The sequence below is a fragment of the Microtus oregoni genome, unplaced genomic scaffold, assembly GCF_018167655.1.
Source record: "Microtus oregoni isolate MIOR12 unplaced genomic scaffold, Mior012 000018F_ref0000195, whole genome shotgun sequence".
In the NCBI taxonomy this organism is placed as follows: domain Eukaryota; kingdom Metazoa; phylum Chordata; class Mammalia; order Rodentia; family Cricetidae; genus Microtus; species Microtus oregoni.
In genome coordinates this window covers 6,464,323-6,484,681 of record NW_024543077.1, presented here as the reverse complement: position 1 = coordinate 6,484,681, position 20,359 = coordinate 6,464,323, and the positions used below count along the sequence as shown (strand labels likewise).

At 46.3% G+C, this 20,359-nt stretch overlaps 1 protein-coding gene across 6 annotated transcripts in view; it reads left to right on the top strand.

Annotated features, from left to right (window-relative positions):
* Positions 1–20,359, top strand: part of LOC121458759 (membrane-associated guanylate kinase, WW and PDZ domain-containing protein 2-like) — a 1,271,545-nt gene that overhangs the window by 1,212,613 nt on the left and 38,573 nt on the right. For all 6 annotated transcript variants that reach the window (XM_041668118.1, XM_041668117.1, XM_041668122.1 and 3 more), the window contains one exon: positions 13,313–13,451. In XM_041668118.1, coding sequence (XP_041524052.1) covers positions 13,313–13,451 — 139 coding nt within the window. The remainder of the gene's footprint in view (positions 1–13,312; positions 13,452–20,359) is intronic.

Genomic DNA, 20,359 nt, shown 5'->3' with positions numbered 1-20,359 from the left:
GATCCTATATTTGCTACTTAAAAATCATGCCACGTAATTCTTCATTTCCATTTTCCATGTCTTTTATTACATATTCTTGCTTGGTCTGTGTAAGACTTCTATCATTATGTTGACCTGGGTGACAAGAGTGGGCTTCCTAGACATTGGCAGTATGGCTCAGTTCACACTTGCCTACCATGCATGAAGCCTTGGGTTTAATCCCTGCACTTCATAGCCCAGATATGGATACCAGCACTCTGAAAGTGGAGTCAGGAAGATCAAGAGTTCAAGGCCATCCTCAGCTATGTAGTATATTCAAGGCCAGCCTGGGCTACATGAGATCCTATCTGTAAAAGAAAAAGAGCGAGCATCCTACTTTTTCTCCTCATCTAGAGGGAAATTTTTCAGTGTTACATCACTGAGAAGATTTCAGGGCAGAAGTAGAATGATCGTGGAATGATGGGAAAAGATATCCCATTTAAGTGGAAAGAGAGTCAGGATATATGCATCTGATACAAGTTATGTGTGTACCAGAAAAGAAACCAGTCAAAACTGCAACGGGAGACAAAGTCATCGTGAAAAGAGATATGGATGAAGCGTGGTCAACCCAACAAGAAGATAGAACAATTATGAATATAAAGGCACCTGATAACAGAGTACTTAAATAAGTCAAATATTAGCAAAAGTAAAGGGACTATAGATGATCAACACTTGTAAACTTTCCATTTATCTCCCAGATATCTACGTGACAGTGACTCTTACTCTAAGAAAAGATAGACTAGAAAATGGAAAAGCGTTGGAAATGTCCACGAGAGCATAGCAGCAGCTGGGCAGAGAGCCTGCCAGGCCTTCCTGCGCCAACACAGGCGGTTACCTGTTAGTGCTGCAAGGGACCTTTCTGAATACGAGCCTGGGCAAGTCTGTTTGATTTCATGCATATCTCTGTTATATAAATGGCATCAGAGTTTTCTTAGAGAGACGAAGCCCTCCCTCTCCCATGGCGTATGATGCTCTCATGTGTGTGTTAAGAAGATCTTACTTTAAAAGAAGATGGGTGGCTTTTAAATGGTCCCCACATAATTCTGATGTTTATTCCTGGGTGAAACCCACTTCTGGACAATCCGTGGGATATGACGTAAGCCTCTGCTGCAAGACACACAATGCAACGTGAAAGTCTCGTTTCTTTGCAGCTCAGTTTAATTTATATGACTAATTTCTTTGAAATAAAATTTTTATTTTTTTAAAGAGCGCCTTATAAAACTGTGGAATAGCTCCCAGTAAAACCTTTGTCTGTAAACTGAAATTAAGATGTCTGAGTTAGTAGTTGTGACTTACTGCATGCCTCACAAGTGCAGGGGAAAAGAGGTGAAGGCATTGTTCCTGAGCCTGGATTCTGATCATTTTTTACTGGTATAACCTAAAGATTTTGAAAACCACTCATATTTGAAAATGAATTTGCATTTGAAATGGGGATAAATGAATGCTATTCAGGACATATAAATAATAAAAAACTTCTATGAATTACAAGAACTACAACGCAAAAAGAAACACTGAGAAAAGCACAGAAGGGTGAGTTTTATTTTTAAAAAGAGAAACCCAAATGACTTTAAAAATCTGAAAAGATGCTCGTCATCATGAAAATACAAATTAAAGAACCAAAGTAGTGAGCTAAAAAGCTAAAAATAAGAAACTGGCATTTCTAAAAAATGGGAATAACATGAGGGAAGAGGCGCTCTTGTTTGTCAGTGATGATAGCGTGAATTTTTGTCTCTGGAGAAAAAATTGGCAACACCCAACAAATTGGATATTACACATTTACCTACAAGTCAGCAACTCCACCTTGGTGTTTATATGGTGGTTTTGCTCATATACACCAGAGAGCAATATTTATTGTAACGTGGGTTTTCATTATAAGTACTGAGTATAGGGGAGAGTCCCAGATGGATATCAATAGAATGGAAAAATAAATAGCAAGCCATGTATATAATACAGTATTATATAGTAGTTTAAATGGGGGAAGTATATTTATATAATACAGTATTATATAGTAGTTTAAATGGGGGAAGTATATTTATATAATACAGTATTATATAGTAGTTTAAATGGGGGAAGTATATTTCCTACTTAGATGCATTTCAACAACACAATATTGGCTTTGAAAAGGAAGTTAGGGTATCGTCCATGTGGGGTGATACTGCTTATATAAAACATCCCAGCATTGCTTCATGGTACACACATGCCATGTGTGCCTAAAGACATGAAAAAGAGGGGCAGACATCAATTACAGAGAAGAAGGCAGGCCGCTTGCCACCAGCAAGGCTGGATGGCTCGTGGGAGTGAAGCCTTCCACAGAGCCTCTCCAGAAGACTGAGGAAATGAGAGAGAGGGGGAGAGGGAGCAGAATATGGGAGAATAAAACCTTTCATCATTTAAGTAACTCAACCCTTCCATCTAGTCTGCATCGGAAGGGGAAGGTGGGGGAAGGTTCCCGTGTAATGCTGCATTATACATTTTAATGGCTTAAAATGTTGAAAAACAGTGGAATTGAATGGCTACCCAGCAGGGGAGGGACAGGACCGACAGGGCACAGCTGCTAGCAGTTATCGGACAAATTAATCAATTTTGTATTTATGCCTCAGTGGCCAGAGACAGTTCAATCAAACCACTTACATTAACAGGGTGCTGCTCTTGGAAAACAAAGGTGGTTAGAAAATAAGGATTCTCCATCAGAAGAGCCTACATGATTGTTTTTCTAGAAAGAGCAACGGAGCTTGTGATTTCTGTTTACATATGTGTCTTCCGCCCTCTTGGTAATGAAGAGACCACTTTCCAAGATGTCTCTGCAGGATCACAGACATCACTGGTAACACAGGACTGTGCTGATGATGCAGGGACCAATCCCTAAGAGTGTCGACGCAGTGGTGAACTCAGGCAAGTCTGAGGAGCCATCACCAAGACCTACCCCATGGTTACACAAAAGCTCAAGAGACAATGGAAGTGATGATCAGAGCAATAGTCCAAGAGAAAAACCTGAAGTCCCAAAAAGAAAGAGGGACGATTCATGAAGGGGATCAAAATGATCCTCAAATGCTCACAAAGTGCTAAGGAGGTTAGACTAAGTTAAGATGTATAAAAAAAATTACAAAGAGAAAGAAATGTAAACAAAAGTAGCATGGGTGTGTTGTTACATTCAGCATCTGTCTTTGCTTCTTGACTCTGCCTTCTTTCTCCCAGCATTCAGTTTAGTGTTCCCCGCCTAGCTCTACTCTGCCCTATCACAGGCCAAAGGAGTTTCTTTATTCATTAACCAATAAAAGCAACACTTATACAGAAGGACTTCCCACACCATGGGTGGTTCAAATTAAATAATGACACAGAAAATTAACTTGATATCTCCATACCAGTCCTCTTCCTGTGTTATTCGTTGATCAGCTCCCTATGGAGCAGCAGCAAAGTTTCCTTTCCAGATTTGATTCTAAATTCTCTGTCTGTTCTCTCCCAGGGAAGATTTGCCTCTGTTCATTTCAGAATTAAATGTGATCATGTTTCTACCAGAATCTGGCCCAAAAACTGTGCTGGGTACATGGAACGCGTTGTAAAGGGCCAGTGTTTCTCATCGGGGAGGCTCACACCGCATAAAACCTCTTAGTTGACTGAGGATTTTACGTGGAGACAAAACTCTGGTCGTGTAAGAACAGATGTTCACGTAGAGAACCTAGAATTACTGGAACCTGAATTATTCGCTGTTATGCGTGGTAGAGTATTATCGTCTTAACTGCCTCCCACCTCCTAACTGTTACATACAAGCAAGCAGTGCTCTGGGCTCTGAACATTCCAACTAGGGTGAGCTCTCATATCCCTACATCAGACTGTGTTTCTCCTCTCCACCCAACATCCTATGCATTTTATTAGACACAGGAGTCAGTTTTCAAAACTGAAGAGAGAGAACAGCACGCTTGAGCCAAGTTACGGGTGGGAAAGCCCCCTTTGGAAACGGTGACCTGCCGGGGCATCCTGAAGCATCACCGTTGCGTTCATCAGAGAGTTCTTATCCTAGACGGCAAACTGGGAGAGCTCCAGACACACGCTGCAAAGCCACCCTAACCCAGGGTCTTTTTAGTCTCGTGATTTACGAAACCTTTGCCTTTTTATTTCCAATTAGCCTATCGATAGTGATGTCCCTTGAATACTCCTAAGGAATATTATCAGCTCATTATTGCCAGAAAACATGTTGCCCAATTTCATAGCTCAGCTGTTCTCACGCATGGATGGACAATCTGAATGAACTCGAACAGAAACAAGATTTTCAGACACTCGGCTACATCCCTATCGCAAAATTCAAGTAATTAATATGTGACTTTAAATAGTAAAGGAAGATAAATGGATAATGTTTATTTTGTGTGCCATAATGACGGCGCCACGATGCTCCTCTGGCTATTTATTTAGCGTTAGTGCTTCACTAGAAAAATTATTATAATCAGCACCCATTCCTGCTAACACCAAATACCATGGTGATGAGTAAAGGCTCTCTGGGGAGCTGCCTTGAAATTAAACTCTTAATGGAAGCCCGCACGTCCATTACAGCCGTGGTAGTAGACCCCAGTGCCTGCTGTTGCCGTGATTGTCCCTGCCTATGTTACACTTTGTGTACACTTCCAAGGCTGCACGAGGACATGCATGGTGCTGCTGGTCTGAGACGCCATGGAGTTTGCGCAGTTATCTGAAGAGAAAGGTTATGTTGATCAGGGACGTTCAGAGCCATTCATGCTGGGAAGGCTTATTCATGGTTCCAGCTGTTGACACATCTGCCGAATTCTCCCCCGTGGCGTGGCCTGGCTGTTAGAGAGGCTTGGAACATGTGATGGTGCCTATTTTGAGCTTACAGAATAATGGGTTTCGTTATGATGTTTTCAAACACATACTCTGAGTGTGTTCACCCTCATCACACCTTGTTATTCGTAAGCAATGCCCCTGTCTTGGAGCTGCTGTTGCTGTGATGAACACCGTGACCAAAGAAACTTGGGGAGGAAGGGTTTATGTGGCTCACACTTCCATACCATGTCCATCATTGAAGGAAGTCAGGACAGGAGCTCACACAGGGCAAGATCTGGAGGCAGAAGCTGATGTAGAGGCCATGGGAGTTGCCTACCGGCTTGCTTCCCATGGCTTGTTCAGTCTGTTTTCTTATAGAACCCGGCACCACCAGCTTAAATGCCTCTCAGCTGGAGATCACAGAGACTTTTTCCTCAGATGAGGCTCCTTCCTCTTTGATGATCCTAGCTTCTGTCAAGCAGACACACAAGCGGCTAGTACAACCCCAAAGGCAAAGAATCATAAGCTCCTCTATCCTATCTCATTCAAGAAATGAGTACCCCTGTGTCTCTCTCCCTTCCTGGGGTGCTAAAGTATCCTCAGTTGTAGAATCAGAGAACCTAGAGTTGGCCTTGAACCCCTACAAACTGTGTGTCTGCCATAGCTCCCCACTTTTCTCTAAAGCTCAGAGTACCCACTTAAAGTGAGGGAAATAAAACCCAGAGGAAACAAGTGGGCTCCTTGCCCTCTACTGCTGTGTGTAATTTGTGGGTGTCTTCCCATTGCTACGGCAGAGTGTCTGAGAACCGCTTATGAAGACCAGCCATGTGTTTGCTTCCGCTTTGTGGTCTCAAAAGTTCAAGATGAAGGTGCCAGGATCCAGCATGGGCCCTTTTCTGTGTCAGCAGGGCAGGAGGCAAAAGCACAGAAGGGCCAAACCACTCCCATGGTCCTCTTTATCCATCCACTCCTCAGGAAGGAGCTCTCAAGACAGGAACACCTCCCCAAAGACCCTGCCCCAATACTGATGTGCAAGGAACCAGGTTTCCCTCACTCGAATTTGGGGAACTCATCCCAGACCATAGTAGCGAGTAGAGACTAATGATTATCGTCAGCGGTCCCCTCTCCTCGTTTATCTCCCCCCCCTTGTATTTATTAAAAAGCCACGTTGCTCACTTGCCTGCATTTACATGCACACAGACACACAGACACGCACACACTAAATGCTACAAGCAGCACTATAAAAACATAGCATGCTCTTTGCTCACCAGCTATTCTCTGGGGTATAATTAGAAGTTCCATAGGAGTTTATTTCCCAGGGCTTCTCATGGGAACAATCGCTGTCTGCTTTTAGTCAGTTATGTGAGTTGACATAGCAACGCAAACAGCAAAGGGTTGCTTCTGCCTGTGGCTATCCCATTCCAGGACTTGTCGGCAAAGCATTACAGGGTTACCTCTCTCTGAAAGCTGAAGACGACAGGGAGGGCTTCCCTTGTATAACTTTTTCTACCTTCTTAATATTGTAAGTATTAAAAATATCTGAGGCCTTGTTTCCACAGAAATCGAACTTTAGCTTAGCCCAAAGTCAAGTAGGTATGTGATTGTTTTACGAACTACTCATGAAGCTTTTGTCTCGTTCCAAGCATCTTTATCAGCAGCGGCAAAGCACAAAGGCACATCCTGCCTCGTGGCTCTAAGCGTGAGAGCCCAAAGACGCATAGTCTCCTCTCTCCCACCCACCCCATCTCTCTTCAGCGTCTCCCTCTTCCACCAGCAGGAATGGGACTAATCTTCGCCCCTTTTATAAGGAGATTCTACTCTTTATTATTCCTAAGCAATACAGTACTACCACCAGGAAGTATTGCAAAGACATAGTCCCACTTCCCAAAATTGATAATTTTGTTAATTGAAAGGTAGGAGGAATAAAGTGTATATATCAGCTCTAGAGGCTTTGATGCCCTGAGCGCCGTAAGAGAGGCAAGCTATAGTGTATTGGGACCAGAAAGAAAGGAAGAGGAATAGTCCCTGCAATGGCCAGTGATGGCTGCATGGAGAATCTGAGTAGAACCTTTCAGTGGCCATAGATGAGGTTCAAGGACCAGGGGGGAAAACAAAACAAAACAGGAACCCCAGGACCTGGGTAAGAAATGGGCCAGGCTGAATGCAGCAGAGGGGTAGAAACATACTACAGTATTAGAGATTCATAAGGAGCCACACAGTACGGAGACCATAAGGATTAGGGCAGGTGCTGGGAGAGGAGAGGCTGGGCTGCATAACATGACAGTAGTGACTTCTTGGTAGGAGTCCCAGCAGTGGACGCAGTACCGAGAGAGGAGGGGAAGAAGGGGGCTGTGGAAGTGGAGCAGAGGCTGGAGGGAAGGAGGGAGTTACTCTCGCTCTCGCTGAGAGAACGGCAAATGGCTAAGGGTATCTCTGAGCACCACTGATCCTGCTGACTTTCCTACAAAGGGGCTTAAAGGGATGTCCGTGGTTGAAACTAAATATTACAGCACAGCCAGGTTCCCAAGACCACCTTGCCACCGTGAACTGAGCAAAGCAAACAGCATTCAACTTGGACGTCTCGCTCGTGAATTGTTCTTAACCCCCACGTCTGTCACACCACTTAGTATGTCCATTCTTCCCTGCATCAACCAATGTCAGTTCTTCCTCTAGTCCACCTTCTCGTCCAAGTCTGTCCCTTTCCATCCCTGCCCCGTGCGGCGTTCTTGGGGTAATGTGTTTGGATTGCCAAAATGCTCCTGGCCTCCGGTGTATGTTAGATTTGGCCACTGAGAAATATCAACAGAAAGAGACTATATACGTTAGTGTTGTATCCATGCTCTAATAAATGCCCATGGATTTCATGGCTGGAACAATGCACACTGACTATCTCACAATCCTAGAGGTCAAAAGTCCAAGTGTTTTCACTGGGTGGAAAGGGAGGCATCAAGTTGGCAGCACTGGCTTCTGCAACAGGCGTCCAGAGAAAAATGTCACCTTCTCCAGTGTCCCGAGCCATCTGCCTGCCTTGGCTTCTAGCCCAGGCCTCAGTCCTCAGAGCCAGCAGCTTACTGCATTCTCCCCTCCCCGACCTCTGCTTCTTTCCTTTCATCTCCCTTAGATTTTGGATCTTGGGACTTCATTGAACCCAGCCAGATACTCCGGGATAGCTCATCTCATGACCTTAATGTTGGGTTGGGGTGAAGTTCAGGTAGCTCAGAGGAAGAGCTCTCTTCTGATATGTGTGACGCATTGTGTTCAGTCCCTGGGACAGAAAAAAGTGGGGTAGAGCACAGGGCCTCACATCTCATCCCTAGCCCTAGGTAGGTAGATAGGTAGGTAGGTAGAAAGATAGATAGATAGATAGATAGATAGATAGATAGATAGATAGATAATAGAAGATAGATAGATAGATAGATAGATAGATAGATAGATGATAGATAATAGATGGATGATAGATAGATGGATAGATAATAGATGGATGATAGATGGATAGATAATAGGTAAGATAGATAGATAGATAGATAGATAGATAGATAGATAGAATGTCCTTTTTCCATATAAAGTAACATAATCCCAGCTTCCAGGAATTTGGAAGCTTAGTCTATGGGGCAGGAAGTGCCATGATTCAGTGTTCTCTCTGCACTGCGATGACTGTTTTTCTTGTGTTGCTCCTCCCTGAAGCTGTGCTCAGGGCCTAGCAGAACCTTTTCTCTCTGCAGCTCTAACTCCAAGCAGGCAGGCTCTGTTGCATGCTTCTCTTTCTTGATGCCAGTAACCTCTCTTTCCTTCCTCGGGTCTTTCAGGCTAGAGGTGGCAACAGCGCCGCTCTGTTTACACGCTGGTGCCTCCACAGCTCGTTTCCTTTTCTCCCCATCCACAGCTGCAAATTAATGCCTTCGTTACATTGCTCTCAAGATTGTACCTGGCCGCTATGCATGGCTGCCACGCATCTTGATAAAGCATTCACATTTTAACCTGCACAGCCCCCACATCAGGTCCAGAGTCCTCACGCTCACAGAGAGTCCGCACGGAAATGCAGAAAGACAGTGAGCGTCGGCAAAGCAGAAATTACTATCCTGGACAAAAGAGCAACATTGCTCAGAGTCCAGTTGGGGATCACTTCTGGGGAATAGTATGTCTGGTTAGGCAAGTGTGCAGAGCAATGCTCTTCTTTGCCTTCAGCTGCATGCAGGGAAGGGGGAAGATAGCCTACACACCGCTTGCAGTTGAAGTTCCCTTTGGTTTTCTTTCTGTTTATTTTTCTATCAACTAGGCAGACAGACTTCATGACTTAACGTAAGTGATTTCTGAGCAGCAGCAGAAGCTCAGCTGGGCTGCCGATGGGAACCTCCATTCCTGCTCGGGCAAATGATTTTGAGATATTACCCAGGCTCTTCTTGCTTGAACAGTTAAACCGCGTCTGAAAATGGAAAGGGGCTGCTTGTGTTTTCCTCCTTTGTAGAAACTATTTCTGCTTCAGCAAGCTTGCCTTTATTTTAAACTCTGTCTTAGCATTCATGTCTGCTGCCACACTCGTGGTGATTTCTTTGTATTAGCTGGAGTTTAAATTACCTGCCAAGAATTCAATGAGAGTCTCTTCCTGAAGATTTCATCTTGAATCACAAAATCAAAACAGCAACGCTGTCCTGTAAGAATGCCTGCAAGGCTGTACTTAACAACTCAAGGAGAGTCTTCTCCCTCTCTGCGTTATTTCCACAGAAGCAATATTTGCCCCTCTCCCCACGTCCCTCTCAGTCAGCTGCCTCTCTCCTAGGTTCATTGTGCAAAGCTTCCTTCTGTGTTCCTTTCCTCTCTTCTATCATGATGGTGATGAAGAAGCAAGTGATTCCTATAATTAGCAATAGCTTGTATTTACAGATTGCTTTATAGGTCATAAGGTATGTATGTATGTTGTGTGTTATTCAATCTGGGTCAAAACAGGTAAGATATACTATGAAACCAAGGTAAATTCTTATTATAAATCTTAACTAAGCAAGAAGGGAGCACAGAACCAAATGAAATATCTGAAAAAAAAAAAAAAGGTCCTCCCTTCAGTTGCTGGGGCTGGAGACTGCCCTTGGCGGTGACTCTGGGAACACCCTCTGCTCAGAAGCCTCCACTCCTCATTCAAGTTTTAAAAAGCCTCTAAATTTAAACGTGGAAAAATTGCAAAATTCGCAGATAATTTAGTATCCCGATTGTAGAAGCAGTCAGCCTTTAAATGCACCAGGCCCTGGGCTCTGCGCTTCTAGCACTTTGGAATGACCACAGTAACAGAACATCTAGCAAAAGTCTATCATAAAAACTGTCATCCAATGTAAAAGGCCAGCTAGGCCAGAAGGCTGGCTAAGAGCCTTAGCAGAAGACCATACTTCAGTACCCATGCTGGGCTCTCACAACATCCTGTAGGTCCAGAGAATCTGTTGCTTTCTTCTGGCTCCCACAGACACGTGGCACGCACATAAATCCAAAATAAATAGAAATGAACCTTTACCTTTAAGGAGTGCAGCGTGACCCCATGCTTGTGGCTTGCATGAACGATGGTGGCAAAGGCAGAAGCGTAGCTCGCCACTGCCGCTGCCAGTTCCCGCCCAACTCTTTAAGAACCTTGACTCGAGCCAGCCCAGGGTTCTTGGCTTCAGAAAAGAATTTCAGAAGGAGCCACAATGAAACACAGTTGGGGTTTAAAACCCGACAGGGGACGCATGAAGCACACCAGAGAGTGTGGGTACGCTTCTCGAGAAGAATGGCCAGTTATTAAAAGGCATTTGGGGCATAGATTTTAAGCAAGGGGATTGAGAAGAAGACGCTCGAGGAAAAGATGAAACAGGCTAAAGCCTGGGTATGGTGTTCTCGAGGCAGAGTCTCACTCACGTGTCTCGACAGTTGAAATACACCATTTTGGTGACTCTCGTGCATACATCTCAAAGGACTTCCAAGAAACGTCCTTTCTTCTTTTCTCTTTTGACAAGTGACTTCTGGTGTGCACTGGAGGGGGCTACAATCTGATAAGGTAAAATCAGGAGCCCCCTGAGCTGCACAGGTAAACGGGCCTCCGGGTGAGATTCCCAGCAAAGTGTAGGTTCATAGCTGGGAGGAAAGGGGGGCCTTGTACAAAACTTAACGGTGTTAGGATCCTTGTTTTCCAGCTGGCAAAAGGCTTCAGCCAGACCTCCAGAGTCCATTTTTCTTCTTATGTCCCCATAATTTCCTGTCCTGCCTAAGGACAGGGGAGTCCTCATCCCTAACAGTTAGAAACTAAGACAGAATCTGCATTGGGGGAAGTTGGTGGACTCATCCGCCTGCTGTTGAGATTGCTGCTGGACATCCAGGTGAAGGTATCCAGGAACCAGCTGGACTTGAGTTGAGAAGTGAGGGAGAGAGAAACAGGAGACATGCTTTTTGTGACTTAGCCCTTAGTTTTCCATAATTTAATACTACACCTTGAGGTGTCCATTGTGGGTGAAGACTCCTTGAGGTGGGATTAAATGTTCTCACTTTTATTGGTCATGTAGATGCATAGCCCTTGAAAAGTTCCTGCACCCCAGTAAGCCTCTCCCCTGATGCAGCAATCCAAATCAGACCAAATCCAACCAAATTAGAAAAAGCTCAGGTTTAATGGATACAAACTCTCCCTGGTGGCTTTCTAGACCCCCAAAGGAGATGGAAAAGGAAGACCAGAAAACCACGTGTTTTTTTCCCCCCTGGGGAAAAAGGCAGTTTAAATACCCCATGGGAGTGGTTTTGAGCATCTCAGGAGAGGAGTCATCATTTGGTAGGCTTTCTCCAGGGTGAAGTCTGGACTGAGGCAGCTCCAGGGAAGGGAGCTTGGGGTAGAGCTTCCATCCAAACATTCCAGACTCTTTGGATATTTGGATGCCAGGGGCTGAAGGATAAAGGAGCGAGGCCTTCACCCAAACAGCCCTCACGAGCCACTTGACTCCAGAACATAGCTCTTCCCCCTTAGGAACAGTGACAGTTAAGGAAACATGAAGAGACTAACAGTTACTATAAGTGTAAAGAACACCATGACCAAAGCAACTTAGGGAAAAAAAGGGTTTATTTGGTTTATTATTCATCGGAGAAAGTCAGGACAGGAATTGAAACGGGGCAGAAATTTGGAAGCAGGAACTGATGCAGAGGCCATGGAGGGTGCTATTTACTGGCTTGCTCCTCTGGCTTGCTCAGCCTGCTTTCTTATAGAACTCAGGACCAGCAGCCCCAGGATGGCCCCACCCACCATCCTCCCCCATCCATCAGCAGCTCCAGGATGGCCCCACCCACAACCCTCCCCCATCCATCACTAGTGAAGAAAATGCCTTACAGCTGGATCTCATGGAGGCATTTTCTCAGATGAGGTTCCCTCCTTTTAGATAACTCTAGCTTGTGTCAAGCTGACATAAAACTAGCCAGGACAGTGACATTAACTTTTAGTCTGTCTTCTGAGTCATCCTGTGTAAAATGAATGCCACAGAAATAATACTTTTCTCTTCCCCTGCCCCAAACCCATGCCTCTCGAGGCTACCAAACACTTGCAGGGAAATCCTTATTGCCCTTGTGTTGGAAAGGGTCTGGGCCTCTGGACCAATCCTCTTTAGACAGCTACAGTGCCCTGTTTCCATGGTGATAGCGACTACCTGTTCCTCTGTCTGCCCAATCGACTTGACTGTAGTTTCTTGGTTCTCTCTACTTTATAGATATTAATTGCGATGAGATCTTCTTTGTTTACGAAACCATCTGCAATAAATTTTTAGAGAGCAACTCGTTGTGTTTCCCCCTTAAAGACTTATTTGTCTTTAAGTCGCGTGCCCCGAAATCCAATACATTCTAATTCAGAGGCCACGACAACAGTGGTCCTCTGAGAGTTACATGATATGTTCGCAGCTGAAGCTCTTCGGGCTCTGGTATCTACTTGCCAAAGCTAAATGGGGAACTGCTCATGGGGCACAGGCATCTTTAACATTTCTAGAGGGAGTGACTTTTCACCACACAGCCTCTGGCAACCTGGTGTGAGCATGGCAAAGCTTTCACAAGAGCCTCCATCACGTGCAGAGAATAGGGGGCCCGGACTCTAATTCAAGGGGCAGTGTTAGAGAACTCACCACCAAACTGGGATACCCACTAACTGCCGATGCAAAATGACGCATGGCAAATATTCTCCGAGAAGCACAAAAAACTGGTCATTCCTCACAACGTGCTAAACAGATGCGGTACAAAGCCGAAGGCTGGTAATGTGTTCAATAGAAAAGCTGTAGAATGTATTTCTCAAGTCAAACAAGCTGCCAAGATATTTTGAATTGTCATATCAGACCTATTCCCTAATTTTTAACGCCCAGTATTTTATAACTGAGGCCCCTGCCGTCCTAACGAATCATGCGTGACCCAGTCTCAATACAGTTACTCAGATCTGGGGTGCTGCCACGGGGTGGGCGCAGGTGCTCTTTAGGAAGGGGGTGATACCTGGACAGCTGTGAAAGCACACCATCTTTGCCTGACTTTATTTCTCTTTGATTGGCAGGTAGGAGATCAGATCATTGAGATCAATGGGGAAAGCACAAGGGACATGACGCACGCCAGAGCAATAGAGCTGATCAAATCCGGAGGAAGACGAGCGAGGCTGTTGCTGAAGCGGGGAACCGGACAAGTCCCAGAGTACGGTGCGTCCCGCACTTCCCCTCCCCTGTGTTCTGCTCTTCCCGTGTGTTGCAAGCATGCAGGCGTTTGGGTTTTTTAATATAAAACCACATCTGTCCTCTACTGCGGCCCGGATAGGTATTTACTGTCGGTAGACGGATAAGCACACATGTCGACTTAAGCCCCAGATGCTTGTGTGCGAACCCCTTCTTTAGCTCGTGAAGCTAGGAAATGTGAAACGTAGCGAATGTGTGAGCTCACAGGGCACGTCTGAGTGTGCAGGGAGAGCCGGCACCACGTGTGCGTGGGAGCCTTTCTAATGAGGCCGACAGTTCTCTGCTCATTTGAGTCTGCAGTCATTTCCCAGTTCCTCTCTAAAACATCGCACGCTTGAGACAATCCTAGGGGATTACTAAATTGGGCCAGGGATGAGCCAGAGCCAATCTTCAGGGTGTGATATTTGAAATGCTAACTTCAGCTCATTCCACGGCTGCGTTTGCCTGGCATTTAGGGGTTGTTCAAAAAATTCATTCCGATGCTGTTTTCATATGCTTTTGCAGAAGGTTTTTTATTTAAAAAAAAAAAACAAAAACAAAACAAAGTATTTATTTGGGGGCTTGCTTACAGTTTCAAAGAGCTAGTCCGTTATCATCATGGCGGGGGCGGCATAGCGAGGGCATGGTAGCATGGCACTGGAGCAGTATCTGAGGGCTACATCCTCAGCTGTGGGTGGGCAAAGGCTTTAAAGTACATTCTAAACCATTGTCTGCTTCCAGTAGTCTTTAAAGTTGTTATTTCCTAGAAACCTGTCGCAGGCATCACTCACAGTGTAAACGGTAGAGCTGGCACAACTGAGCGATCCTCATACAAAGAGCTTCACCACCCAAGCTGTCCTGAGAAGTTTTTATAATATAATAAAGAAAATACTTTACTCCATGTTCCCACACACAATGCTTGGCTCTAATAAACTATTTTTAAATATTGACAGCGGCAATAAGCATAGGCTTGGTAAATGGCACCAACACCCTTTGTGAAGGGATTTGAACTGCTAGACTAGAATGACTTTGTGTATCTGAAAGCATCGACAACACCAAAGAGACCTGGAAAATTCTGCCACTTCTGAACACACCTCATTTTGAAGGTGTGTTTCACTCCATGCTGAGACATAGCTACTATCTAGTGAGGGATTTCAAAGTTACTACAGCCCTTAATACCCTAACAAGTGAATCACTACAAAGTTACTACCGCCCTTAATACCCTAACAAGTGAATCACTACAAAGTTGCTCATTCAGCTTCACTGCCCTCCGCTTCCTGTTCCTTTTCAAATCCCTGGTCCATACTTTCCACATCTGTGGCACCAGCTGCTTGTCTACCATGAGAGGGTGAAACAAGCCTGCTTCAGACCCATGCCTCATACCCTGTCTACTTGAGGAAAACATGACCACATAGCTTTGGAACAAGACAAAACCAAAGACCCTGCCAGCATCGCTTCAACCTTCACATCATTCACAACAGCTGGTTCAGTTAGATTCTCAAATTAACCACACGGAGAATCTTTTTAAATGCACGGGCACACTTTGGAGGGTGCCCGTACCGATATGATTAGCTACTGTGATATTACAGATCTCGCCTTGAACGTATGCTTTTCTTAAACACCCAGTTACGCTTGCTGATGATCTTGGCACTTCCCAGCTGCCCTTCTAAGGTGTGGACTTTGTAAAATTAACTTAGAGGTGATGAAACAAGAGAAGGAAATTAGAGTGGAGTGGTGCCCGTTAGGGAAGTGAGGGAGCAGGCACAAACTAAGCAGACCCTCAGCTCTTCGGGACACTTAAGCTGAACAGTGGGCAGTGATGTGTAAGCCGTGACAAAGATCCAGGGTCAGTTCCACGTCTTGGATGATAATGTCATCAAATGGTTTGCTGGAATTTCATAACTAATGGCAGGGCTCAAAAGTTCCCGGGTGACTCCTTCGCCCAGAGATTTGCCAAAAGAGCTTCTGGGGCATAGGCTATAGCTATACAGAATCATAACAGAGTCGTGTGGGACAGAGAGAAAATTCAGGCAATCTCTGGAGGCATCAGCATACAGGCTTCCTCTTTTTCTTTTTCTTTTATTTGTTAACTTTTTTCTCATTTATTTTACATACTGACCACGGTTTCCCCTCCATCCTCTCCTCCCGTTCCCCTTCCCACCTCCTATCCACCCCCTCCGCATCCACTCCTCCTCCATCTCCATTCAGAAAGATGCGAGCCTCCCTTGGGTTTAAGCAGGACACATCAAGTTGAGGCAGGACCGAGCTCCTCCCCTTATGGGGCGGGGCCAGGTAATCCAGCGCGCACAGGTTACCAAAAGCCTGCTAAGTGCCAGAAACAGGTCCTGATCTCACCGCGAGGAGCCTCACAAACAGACCAAGCCATACAACTGTCACACACACATGCAGAAGGCCTAGGTCGGTCCCACACAGGCTCCCTAGCTATCGGTTCAGAGTCCATGAGCTCCCGCGAGATGGGGTCAGTCGTACAGACTTCCTCTTGTGCTCGCACTGGCTCTCCCGCTAAGGAACCCAGATGGTACCTCGCTCCAAGCAACAAAAATAGAGCACTGGAAACAGGGAGTCCATTAGCGACTCAGTGCACACGATTTTCACCAGGGTTGGTCATGCAGGCATCCCCTGCCTAGCACATCCCAAAACTCTAGACCCCCGGGAGGAAAGCAGATGTGGAGTACAATCGCATCATTTGTATCTGCCGGTTACGGTTACGGAAGTGAGGCGCGCTCAGCATCCGCGCTCAGCATCCGCGCTCAGCTTTCAGCACAAGGCTCCTTAGCAGCATAGCGGACTGACAGCCGTTGTTCCCAGCACAGAGCCACCGTCATGAGCCGGCATTTCCAAGCAGAGTGGTCCCTGGCCTGCTGTGTTAACCCTGCTCTGCATCAGGAGCAGACCAAAGACGAGACTACATTCGTGGCTGCGGAAACGATCTCAGTATACATAGTGTCCACGGCCAAGAAAGAGGTCCTCCAGCATCAGTATGGAATAAACCACATCATGAAACCAGATAAACCAGGATGCATCTTAATAAAATGCTCCCAAGAACAGGATAGCGGCTGTAAATAACAACACAAGAAAACACTCGCATTGACCAAGAGAAAAATCAAGAATATAATCTACTTGGTCGAGCAACAGCCTAATCACGGGAAAATGACATTTTTCTTGTCAAGTGTTGCTTTAAGCCTGTGTGTTTCCTTTGTTTGCCTTTCAAGATCCTAACCTTGGCCCACTCCTTAAGAGAGCATTGAAGGGAGTTATCAGGGTCCAAAGGAGGCATGTTTAACCTCCCAGAGACCTTCGGGGCTTAAGCTGGGGAGACTGGGGAACTGTGGATGCCAGGTTTTAAGCCATTCCACCCGCGTTCCCTCCGCCACTTATGGAACTCGGGATTCAGAGCAGTGTTGAAATGGAACCCTTATCTGGACTTGGGGACCTTGTCAAAGAAAGCTGATCCCCGGCAAGAGAAGTATGGAGCAGAGCTCAGATGCTTAGGCTGATCTGTGACAGAGAGATAAACACAGGTACAACCGAAAAGAAAAAAAATCAGCAAAAGCAATCTGTTAGATCATTGATTACCAAAATCGGTGTGACTCTAAGTGAGCTGAGGACGGGAATAAAAACGCTGCCAATAAGCCAGCCGTAAGTAATTAATAAGGCTGACCGCCAGGTGTCGCGGCAGCCAACTCGGAGGCAGAAACCGCAAGTGCCGCCGCACAGGTCACGGCTCACCACCAGCGGTGGAGCGGCTGCGGAGGGTGTTGGAAAATGATAAGGACTTTGAAGAGCGGCTTTTACAGTCAAGCCCTTGAAAGAGGAACTCGGGAGACAGGCACTTCAAGCGTAGCCCTCGGGATGAGAATTTGTTGATTATCAACTGAGCGGCAAGTGTGAGTGCTCCAGCCCCCGACGTGCCTCTCAGCCACGGGCGGGAATAAAGACGCTTCCTCCACCCCGCTGAGAGCGGAGAGGTGAGCTCCCCAGGCGTGTGCTCGCGGCACAGGTAGCTGCTGTTCAAACTAATCCTAAAGAGGTTAGGGCCAGGGGAAGTAGCATCCTGGCGGTAAAACTGCTCAGGAATAAATTATCCAAATTAGATCCCTACTTTGAAGTGCAGGTGTCCGTCATTAGCAGTCAAGGCCCGTGCGCAAAATGGACACACGCTTGATTTGCAAACTAAACCACCCAGCCAGAGCCCAGGTCCCTGTAAGTGTCCTTGGATTTACAAGAAGAAGGAGAAGAAGAGGAGGAGGAATAGGAGGAGGAGGAGAAAGAAGAGGAAGGAAGGGAGGGAGGGAGGGAGGGAAGAGAGAGAGAGAGAGAGAAAGAGAGAGAGAGAGAGAGAGAGAGAGAGAGAGAATCCCATACTTTCACACCAAAGTCCCTCGGGTCTATTTGCTGTTCCGATTGAAGCAAACACACTTCACAGAAATTGCGGCACTCTGCCGCGCTCGCTCTCCCAGAGAACGATGGGGCAGCTCTTTAGCTCTTTATGTGGAGAAGTCTAACGTGCATCCAGATGCCCGTGGGAGACCCGGTGATCTGAGGAGGCCACGCAAGAAAGGGTGGAGCAGAGCTCTCCGCCGTGAGCACCCAGCAGCCAGCAGCACCCGATGTCCACGCAGAGGGAAAGACAGCCAAGTATCTGGATTATGCTCCTACCTACGCTTTCCAAGTGAACTGTGTCTCTGAAGGTTTTGACTCGATTACAGGCCTTTGGGAGATGAAATTGTGTCGTTTTATAGGTGAGATGGAACTGTTCTAAGGAGAGGGTAGATGCCTCTTGGGTCAGTAGCTGCCCCTGGAGGAAAGAATGGACTAAACAGTTGTGAAGTTAAAGTCTCCCTCTACACAATAATTATAATGTCGTAAGACAATCATATCAGAACACCCTGTGGGCAGAACCGGTCCTCCTTCGGCTGCTCCTCTGCTCATTCTTCTCCAGGACACGCACTGATGAATATCACGAGCAAACCTTGGTATTCTCCTCAGTAATCACGAGCAAACCTTCATATTCTCGTCGGTAATCATTTGTCCAGGGTTCATTTCACTCCCTAACCAAAGACAAGCTCCAGGAAATGCGTCTTTACCAAATACTGTATATATGGGACAGATCCTGGAATTGATGTCATTGATCGACCATTAATTAATCACTCCTCAACTAATTCAAGATTCACTGAGGACCTACTATGTGGACTGCACTGAAGGTGAGTCTCGGGACTTCCCTCAGGGAGCTGACAGTCAAGCCATGAGGACCTCAAGTAAGGGCGGTTTCTAACAGTGTGGCCACTGAAGAAGAGGCCCTCAAGAATCTGCTGTCAAGAAAAACATGAGAGTAGGCTCATTAATCATTCATAGAATTTAATAAGCACTTCTAGAGCATTAGCAATTCTCGAAGAGTACTTGGCCTCTTTGGTCTGTTAAGCGTTTCCTTTGTAACGGTCCCGCTAATAACTTGTACTTTCTCTGAAGGAAGGCCTTGCTGAGTCTGGGTGAGCCTCCTCCAAAACCTGATCTGAATTCCGGATTTCAGACTAGCAAGCTAGAGTAGCTCTGACACACTTACTATTCATGGCTGTGTGGCTTGACGCCCCGTCAGGAGCCCACAGAACTGTCACCAAGTGCTGAGGTCACCAAGTGCTGAGGCTCAAGTTGCTTGTCTGCCCCTGATGAAAGGCAAAAAAGGAGACGCTTCTGCTTTCCCTCCCAACCCAAGACGATGCTCCCGGGAGCCAGGAGTGGCTCCATTGCCCTGGCACTATTTGTCTGCCTTTTCGATAGGGCAAAGGGTGGCTTGCCTCAGTAATAAATTCTGAAATCTAATCTCATCTTCTGGCATCCACGGCTGAGCACATCTATCTTGTCCACGGGCACCTCCACAGATCACTCAGGAACACCTGTACTGAGTACGGGACATGATGAAGCACCTGAGGGCCACCACGCTGCACCTTGAGGTGACCCTGGTATATACTGACACTGACACATGCCAACACCACCGCAAGTCCCCACACTGCAAAAAACAACAAACAAACAAGTAAAGGTCCATCCTCCCTTAAGCCAGACCCAAATCCATCCATTTTGAAAGGTCAGTGAGCCAATGAGGTATGTTTCTCAAGCCGCATTGAGAAGAATCCCCTCAGGTGTCTAAGAAAAGCTAAAAATTCCTCCTGTCCAGCATCCAGCCCATTACACAAAGCTGAGCAGAAGTCCAAGAGCAAAGACAACTAGCTCAGGGGAAACACTCCTAGATGCTGGGAGAAGCAGCTGGACCTCAGGGAAGTCCCCAGATCTAGACAGTGTTTCCTACATGGAAGGGAAATTGGAGGTAGGAAGATGGAGGTATAGGAAACTCAATGCTTGTTGATAAGAGGGAAAGATAGCAAGAGCAATCGTGGGCCTGGTGGTACTGGCCTGTAATCCTAGCTACTCTGGAGGCTGAGGCAGCAGAATCACAAGTTCAAGGCCCTGTAGGCTCTCAAGCAAGCACAAGGCCAGTGTGAGCAATTCGGGGAGACCCTGTCTCAGTATGAAAAGTGGGGAGAAACGTCTAAGATTGTAGTGCTGTAGTAGGGCACCTGCATGGCATGTGTGAGGTCTTGGGTTCACCCCCCAGCATCATGCACACACACACGCACACACATACACACACACACACGCATACACACATGCACACACGCGCGCACGCACACATACACGTGCACACAATGCACGCACACACATACACGCGCTCGCGCGCACACACATACACACACACACACACACACACACACACACACACACACTGGCATGACCTTTGAAAACCACAGTGCCTCTTCTCTCCCTTCCATGCCTCATAAACCCTCTGGAAATTCTGAAGGAGTCCATTGGCTCTGATTTGT